Source organism: Lissotriton vulgaris, chromosome 10 (assembly GCF_964263255.1).
Source record: "Lissotriton vulgaris chromosome 10, aLisVul1.2, whole genome shotgun sequence".
Taxonomy (NCBI): Eukaryota; Metazoa; Chordata; class Amphibia; order Caudata; family Salamandridae; genus Lissotriton; species Lissotriton vulgaris.
This window is the reverse complement of record NC_141698.1, coordinates 365,884,578-365,893,653: the sequence shown is the minus strand read 5'-3', so window position 1 is coordinate 365,893,653 and position 9,076 is coordinate 365,884,578. Positions and strand designations below refer to the sequence as shown.

The window sequence follows — 9,076 nt, the reverse complement described above, 5'->3', positions numbered from 1 at the left end:
TCTATGACTCATACAACAGACAGTCGCCTAGTTCTTTTGAATGTCCACAAGTGTTTTTCTTTAAATAACTATGGGATGTTGCTGCTACCGTATCGGGGTTTTGCACCACAGTGACCCTGTGTGGTTGAGTGTATATTGCAGCCTCACTCTGAGACCTTAGGGGGTGTCTTACTCTAACTGTACACAAGGTGTCGCTGATGTGCAAGTGTACGCTTGTGCCAAGAAGGATGATTCTGCTGCACTTGCAGGAGAATCATGGAATCTGTACTCAAATTCCTGATGAAGGCAATATTGTAATTAACATTGTTCACATGGTTGCAACTTTTTGTTGGAGAGCTACTTTCTGTTCTGTTTTTAATTATTATAAGTTCAAATTCAAAAATGGGTTGTGACTTCTCTCTGCTTGTTTCCTCCCCCACTGCAGACTAAACATCACCAAGGTGGTGCTTTGCCTCTCACTGCAAAACGCCCTGCTTGAATTCCCAGAGGGTGAGAAGTTATCGGCGAGAAACTTGACTATGTCACGTGAGGATGAAGGTGGCTGCAAGCTGACTTCGGTCTACAAACACAAGGAGCGGAAGCCGAAGAAACCCCACTATATCCCTCGGCCATGGGGGAAGCCATACAACTACAAATGCTTCCAGTGCCCCTTCACCTGCATGGAGAAGTCACACCTCTACAACCACATGAAGTACAGTCTGTGCAAGAACTCCCTCTCTCTGCTCATTGAGTCTGACTGGCCATACAAGAAGGGGAACCTACTCCACCCAGAGCTCCACCTCCTGCATGCCACTGAAGCTCTGCGGCACCGCAGTCATCAATCCGATGAGTCGGACAACTCCAACTCTGATGCTCATCCAGCCAAGCCAGCTCCTAATGGAGGCCTGGAGGAAGGTAGCAAAGGAGAGACAATGACCGCTGATGGGTCAAGGGATGACCAGCACCTGTTTGAAGAGGATGAGGAGGAGGAAGAGGAGGAGGAAGAGGAGGCCGCTATAATGTCAAAGGAAATGGACCAGAGACAAAAGAAAGAGGATGGGCAAGATGTGGGAAGTCAAGGCACCCCTGTGGACCATGACGTGGGCACTGTGCTCCTTGGACTCAAGAACAAGAAAAATAAACCTTGCAAAGAGGTTGAGCCAGACTTTATGATCACTGATGTCTATTCGCTGAAGAACAAAGACAATAATGGCAAAGAATCAGTTGCAGTCGAACCAGAAATCAAGTCCAAAGATTACAAGATGCCAACAAATTGCCATGTGACTGAGGACGCCCTCATGGAGCAGTGGAAGCTGCTAAGCAATGGGTCAAAAAGGGCTGCACAGGAGGTTCCCCCTCAAAGCACCGAAGCCAAAAGCATGCCGTGCTACCCACCTCCTGCATACAGCGACTACCACGAGCAACAGGGCCTGAATCTCTCATTACTGGGCATCAATTATCCGCTCAGTCCCAATCTCTTTTCCTACCTTGCCCCTACAATGACAAACAGTTTGACTTCACACCCACACCTGACCCAGTTGCCATTCCTGGCTTCCACCACCCAGCTGATGCCCCCACACTCCACCCACTTTCAACCCATCCAGAACCAGGACCGGTCCAACTTCTTGCCTCGGTTCTACTATCCCTTGCTCTTCGAACATTCCTTTGGCTCCTGTGAAGGCAAAATGGCTGCGGGCAAGGCAGAGGTCCAACAGCCAACAGGTTCACCTGCTGCTACTCCTTCGCACATCAAACTGCTTGGAGAGGCCCGAAAGGATGGCATGCGCAAGATCCCCATAGTCAACAACATGCCAGGGGCTGCCAGTCTGAGGGAAAGGCCTCTTCCTCCAGACATCTGCCACAAGGTTTCCCTGGTTCAAGAGGAAGAGGGGAAATGGTCAAGCGATGGCAGCAAGGCAAAACAAACTTTGAACAGTCTTCATCAAAAGGCAGCGTCTGTGGTTTACAGGAACACCATGCTCGGTTTCAGAGATGGAACCAGCCTCCCAAACAGAATCCGGAAGTCTGACGTGACAATGGCCGCTTGTCTGGAAATGGCGGGTGCATCAAACGGCTCCTTGAAAAGGAAGTCCTCGTGTGGGAGTGGGACCGACTTCTTGAAAGATATCATAGCAACTGAAAACTTAAGGAACAGCAAATTCAACTACCAAACCAGGTAGGACTAGCACTGTGCAGCTCTTTGTGGAATAATGTGAGGATAAGTTTTTTAGAGGGTGATATTACGCAACTACTAACTGATATATGACCATATGTTTGAAAAATGTGTTAACTTGTGGAAGCGAATGTATGATGTTACAACGCATATATTTACAATGCATGCCTTTACAATGCAGTTTTTACATCGCAACATCCTTTACAACGCATTCTTTTACATAGCATGCCATTACATCGCATTTTCAGAAACTACCTTTAGAACGCATTCCATTACATCACAATATACCTTTACAAAGCATACCATTACATTGCATTTAAGGTAAGTGTTGGATAGTATAGAGGTACAAAATACTATTCTAACTCCAGTGAGTGCAACAGTAGAATAAGTGTTGGATAGTGTAAGAGTACTATGCGTTGTAATGGTATGCATTGTAATGACTTGCGATGTAATGCCTGCATTGCAGTGAAATGCATTGTAATGACGTGCGTTGTAGTGACATGCAATGTAATGGCTGCGTTGTAATGACATGCGATGTAAAGGATGTTGTGATGTAATGACTGCTATGTAAAGATAGTGCGATGTAATGTCTGGGTTGTAAAGGTTGTTTCCCAGTGGAAGCATTTCTAAATTAAATGATAAACATTGTTAGAAAAAAATGTAAATTAAGGCCACAACAGCATATCACAATTTAACTCTAAGAGGCACAACACTGTGGGTTCACAATGTGGTGGTAAACTATATAGCAGTCACAATATTAAAATGACGCAAGATAAGTAGATGTGGAGTTAAGAATATTAACTCCATACCTCCCCGTGTATACTAACCCTTTTGAAATAGTGGTAATCAATATTGTGCATACAATATTTTTGCAGGTTGATTTTTCAACTGCGATAGTGTGACATACATCGCCACTTCCATTATCAGTGTCACAACGGGGACCAACATTTAACAACAGTAGGCTTTGAAATATCCTGTATCCTGTACAGTCCACCATGTCCAGAGACCTGAGGCACATTGTCGTGAGTGAGCTTCCACTGCTACTAACTGAGCTTGCCTGGCATGTGGCTTTGGACACGTGTGTCCATTTTCAAATGATGGGTACCCAAAGAAGGCTATTGAGGGATATGAAATTCTTAGGATATTTTCAATGCATCAAAATGAGATTATAAACAAAAATTACTCTAGTGCAAATTTTGTGCAATTTCTCAGTCAAAGTAAAGTATTTTTAATCTCTCAGATGTTCTCTTGAATCTACCTCAACCCTCCCAACCGCCACCTACTCCACACAAGTTTTGTGAGAACTGTGTACGAAAAAATAATCATCTATGCCTTTTTGAAGCACCCACCGTAAATTGTCTTCAATGACAAGAGTAGTATGCTCAGAGGACCTCAGTCTATCGTTATCTTTATACAGAAATGTCCATCTAGGGCAGGGTTCTCTAAAGTCGGCCCTGGAGGGCCGAATCCATGCCATATTTTTAGCATATCCCCATTTAGATAAATGTAGTTATATTAAAAAATCTGGCATGATGCGGTCCTCCAGGACAAACTTTGGAGAACCCTGATCTAGGGTCCTGGACAACTGGCACCTACCTATGTAAAGGCTGTTCATTTAGATGCATTGTTTGTAAATTTATCTTATGTGGAAAACAGGAAATTCTGTAATGTATCAGGCTTGACACCTCGTCCTGGTATGTAACCAACACATCCTGGCTTCATCAAAAGCACTAAACAATGTCCAAAAGCTCACGCTAGAAACCTTTGTTATATTTATTTAAATTTACAAAAAATGTAGGTGGATAGCAGTGCCAAACCAATAGGACACGTTGCTCCGCACACATTTACAATGTGTGCCATTACCCTGCGTTTTTTGCTGCACAAAAACTTTTACAACGCAGGCCTTTACAACGCAATCCATTACAAAGCATTGTCCATTACAATGCAATTTACTATTCTAACTCCACCGGGACGTGGTAATGGGGAATGCACTGTAATGGTTTGCGGTGTAAAGCCCTGCGTTGTAAAAGTTTTTGTGGGGTAAAAAATGCAGGGAAATGACATGCTTTGTAACGCATGCGGAGTAAAGGATGTTTCCCGTGCCACACTAGGGGAATGGTGTACCCTTCCCTCTCATGCGAACAAGTGCCTATCTGAATTGTCCAAATTGGTTATTTATGTGGACAATAAATGCAGTGAAATTGCATATTTCAAAATTATTTTGAAAAAGCGGTTGACCGTATCCTTCAAATCGATGAGCTCGGCATGGCCAGGTAGGACTAATTTCTTCATCTTTGCGTCCGGGCGAAGTCCCTGTTCAACTAAATTGACGCTTTGAAATGTTTCTTTGAAACATTAAATCATGGGATCATTAAACTTTTTGTTGTGTTTGGCGAGTCACATAGTGCAATTAATGTTCCCTTTTTTATTTATTTATTTATCATTCATATTGGGCACATAGACTGGTCATTATGGGGTAGCAGCGCCCCGTGCAGGTAAGAGCGGAGGGGCGGTAGGGCCTGGTAGGGGAGGATTCGACAGACGACCACAAGGGAAAATTAAATAAATAATTACTTTTCTCTCGTCATCTGTTGATACCCCCCGCCCCCCGCCCCCCGCCCCCCGCTCAAGAAGATTGAGAGCAGGGTCAGTGTTGTAAGGTCAGGGGTTAAAGACTGAGTTCCAGGGTGCAGCGGCTACACCAGAGAGGGACCTTTAGGGAGAACAGTTTTGTGACGTCTGAGACTGCCTGAGATCGTGAGTTTAAATGCTAGGTAGGAAAGGATCTTTTCCATGGAAGGCTCTATGAATTACAGGGCCGTCTGCAGTGACCAATTGATTAAAGTGTCAGACTGTGGGCGTGTGCTCCGCCCAGAGCGGTATTTCCCTCCCGCCTCATTCTATTGGCTGTTTAGTGTAGCATTACACCTTCTAAGTAGTGCTTGATTTGCAAAGCATGAGGAATAGTTTTACCCTTCAGCAGTTCTCTCATTCATTAAACGTTTTGTCAGATTTACTTTTTTTGTCAGACGTGCGTTTTATACATAAAGTGAATATTTTTTTCACTTTGGCGTCCATTTTTATGTGCTTTATCAGCCCTTAAATGTGATCCTTCACTTATGATGGTCATTCCACTGGTATGTCGTTTTACAGATTAGGACAGCGTTTAGCAAGTTAGGACAGCACTTCCTGTTCTCTAGCTATCTGCAGTTGCCTAGGCTAATGGCGTCCCCTCTATTTACCCTTGGGCATTTTATTGAAATATAGTGGCATGGGCACCACCCGCATCTCTAGCCACATACGTCTGGGAAGATGCAGGCTCTTTCCTGTAGCCTCTCTTCCACGTGACTGTCATCTGATGCAGGCTTGGGCCATAATCTGGGATATATGATACTTAACCACACGCATTGTAGCATTAGGCCTTTGTCAAAACTCTTTAAGGGTACTAGGTTTCGTGATTAGAATGCTCAACCTACCTCTAAATCATATTTCTAGTCATTACTCTGGGCCCAATGTACACACTGGCCATAACTCCATCACCAACATAAGTTTAGTGTGACCTTAATTTGTTGGAAACTTGTGTTGCTGCCTATATAAATTTGAATTTGTGGTCCATTTTTTGGTTTCGAGGCATGTTTTCTACCCTTAGAGAATGTTCATTTTCATTTGACATCAGGTGATTTTATTTCTCTTTTCTGCCTACAGTTTGCATGCTGCCCGTCAGCTGCCAACCACCATGGACCGCCACTGGCCACCAGAGTACACACCATCTCATGCAAAGATTCCTGTCCCTGAGGCCTTGCCGTCCAGAATCGAAACTTCTGGTCAACCAGACTGCAAGAGAAAACGCCTGCAGGATGCTCCAGAAACTACCGGAGACATGGAGGCTGCCACTCAACTGATCGGAGACCTATCAAAGACCCTGGGAGAGTATCAAGAGGTGGAGAAAAAACTCTCCGACTTGGCCAAGAAGGACAACCCCAGGCAGAAAGAGCTAAGAGAACAGCTAGTCAAGATCCGGCGAGAGCTTCAGCATGTTCACCAGGCACTAGAGAAGTCCTCCAAGCCTCATGAGGGGCCACTAGACCTCTCAGTGAAGAAGTCATCAGATGTGCAGGAGAAAAGTAAACACACTAGAAAAGAGGCCTTCAGGGAACCTCTTGGAGGCAGTATGAATTACCAGTGCAGAGAGCACACCATTAATCATAGACCAGAATCACCTATTGAAGACAGCGATGAGGAAGATGCAACTTTCTTCTCTCCAACCGATGAAGATAGTCAAGCTATTGAGATGATGATCAGAATGAGTCGGTCTGAAAGCCTGCGTTCCACCTCTGAAATGCAATCAGGAGCTGCCGTCAAGACAGAAGTCCTGCCCCCAGAGCTGCAGCACGTTATGGAGCCATACTACAACCGCACCACTAAGTGCGAGGCCGACTCCAGCGTCCTTCTTACCACAGACGGGAGATGCAGCCAACCTGCCCAGGGCCCACCGCAGCTCCTGGCTCACGAAGAGGGGACACTAGCTGTCAGGGCAAATCAGCATCCGGGGTCTTGCACTGGTGTCTCGGTTGCGACAGAAATCATCTGCCTCCACAGTCCCTTAACTACAGACTAATGCACTACTTCCAGATTCATCTGAACTTTAGAATTGTCTTGGCAACGCCGCTCTTGAGGATTCATTCCAAGTAAAAAGAAGGGTGTGATGCTCTATGTGGTGTTTAGAAGTCAAATGCACTCATCCACTCACAAACCATGTGCAACTCACTCTGACCCTCACAGTAGACTCCCCGCCTCCTCTATGTGCCCGTATCATGCCCCATCCTGGTGAATGCACAAGATACTTGGTCTAATTTGAAACTGCCTGAGCTGCTGAGCCCCCACCAATATCATCGCCAGCATCATCAAGGGCACATCATCCATTGGAGCTAATGCACGAATTGAGAAGGCAAATTTCCCAAGCCTTCTCAGAGGTCGGGAGACAATTCAACTGATGGACTTGTGCGTCTCCATGAGAATGGAGATGTTTGACAGTCATCATTTCACTAAAGCTCATCTCTTGTCTAGCACTTTTTGTAACGTCCTGGTCACCGTCAGACCAGAATCTTGGAGTCGGCGTCCTATCATGCACGCCTGGAAGATGCAGAGGGAAGGAAGCAAGATGTTCCAAGATGCCTGCACCTGAAGTGCTCTTTGTTATAAAGAGAGAGGGGTGGTATGAGGTTTTCCTCCCTTTACAGAGGGCAGAAAATATTCTGTCTGGTGGTACTTTTGAAACTGGAGTAAGGAATGCTCTGATGTTTTTGCAGGATCCATTGCCAGTCATAATGTAGCCACCTACCGCGAAATAGTTTCACCTCCTTTTGTGGACAGCGTCTATACCCCATCCTTACCCACATAAAAGCAGTTCTCTGAGTGGGCGAATGAGCAGGTGACCAAATGAGATAGTGACGGAGTCATCAGTGAGTGAATGCGCAGACTTTACAAGACACATACATTACATTACTTCAAGAAGGCCAAAGAAGTCATCATATTTAAATGAATGAGTGTGTGTCGAACTAGAGGTAACACAGTAAGATCGGTGAAAAGGAACCTTAGAAGCAGCTTTAGGAAATTCGACTCCACAAGGCATAGAACCACATGGTAGCAGCAGTGGTGGGTTCAATCAAGAGAATAAGAAACAATATTGGGAAACAATAGTGGAGCAATCACCTTGTAAGATTGTAAGAGGAAAGATAAGGTTGTGGGCTAGGTACAATCTACACTGTTGAAGGGGGTAGAGTAATTGGGCATAGTAGATTAGAATTCATATGATCTGCACTACGAACACTCAAACATACCATCATCACAGCCCTATTTTAAATATTGGGGTTGGATGTAGAAATGTTGTCCAGATTCATAATACTATGAGCCTAAAGTGTGGCAAAGGTCACTGAGGCAATCGTGACTAGGTTGCTTCCCCGCGGGGGTTCCACTGCATTTCAGTCATTTTCAGCGACGTTGTCACCAACATTGTGGGATGGAGTCACCTTTAATCAACACTAGGAAATAATTACTTGCATCAAATAATAAGTCCAAGAGTGTGATCTTTTGCTACCGGACGCATTTACACCCTTGATGTTGTTTAGCATTTAGTGTTCCTCAGTCATCTACGCGCTTACGCCAGTGTAGTAGGCATATCCCTCTCCTGAGTCACATCGTTGCAGAACCAAACCTTTTCAAGTGAACTCAGCTGCATTCTCTCTAAGTCACCCTAACCTTAGCCAGAACCCAAAGGCTCTTTTCTCTAATCAAGTGTATTTTACTTGATCCCACTGTCAGGGATTATTGAATCATCTCACAAAGGATTCTGCATAAATACTGATGAGACCCAGCTACAGCTAAAACTCTTGGAAGGTTTAGAAGACCACGAGCAAGAAGGGATCTGTCGGGAGGACTCAAATATAGACAAATATTGCCTCAATGCTTCCTAGACAGAGATGTTGCATACTCAAGCCTTTCAAGAAACAGGCCATCATCCATGGCCTTGCCCACAACCCCAAAAGAATGTGCATCTCCTAGGGTTAACCTTTTATTTTGATCTGACATCCATCTCCCAGTTTAATGGAGTGTCAAGCGTGTCTTCCACCAGTTGGGCTTATTTTGTGGGATTCTCTCAAAGAGGATCTTTGCTCATCAGGTCACGTTAATCCGTGTGGTGACCACATTTAGAGAGATCTACAGCAATGCCCTTGAAACTGGGTTATATCTCAAAATCATGTAAAAACCATACAAATACCAGAATCCTACTCCATGCGTCTTCGTAGAACTACACCACCCTGACCATATCGGCCCAGCAGTAGTTACCAATTTGGGAGAGAACCCAGTTAAAAAACCTTTCACATATAACATCACATCACCTTGGCGGTGACTCCTAAGTTTGCA

General features: G+C 44.8%; 1 protein-coding gene across 1 annotated transcript; it reads left to right on the top strand.

The window, feature by feature from the left end:
* The first annotated feature begins 507 nt into the window (after positions 1-507).
* PRR35 (proline rich 35) lies at positions 508-6,991 on the top strand. Its single transcript, XM_086939616.1, has 2 exons — positions 508-2,155; positions 5,858-6,991. Exons 1-2 carry the CDS (start codon positions 519-521, stop codon positions 6,768-6,770), a joined length of 2,550 nt encoding a protein of 849 aa, XP_086795742.1. The 5' UTR covers positions 508-518; the 3' UTR covers positions 6,771-6,991.
* The last annotated feature ends 2,085 nt before the right edge of the window (positions 6,992-9,076 follow it).

Bases quoted from the DNA above. Each gene is read 5' to 3' on its own strand.
- PRR35 (XM_086939616.1), top strand. From the start codon at position 519: ATGTCACGTGAGGATGAAGGTGGCTGCAAGCTGACTTCGGTCTACAAA. The intron at 2,156-5,857 runs GTAGGACTAGCA...TTCTGCCTACAG, and splicing joins AAATTCAACTACCAAACCAG to TTTGCATGCTGCCCGTCAGC.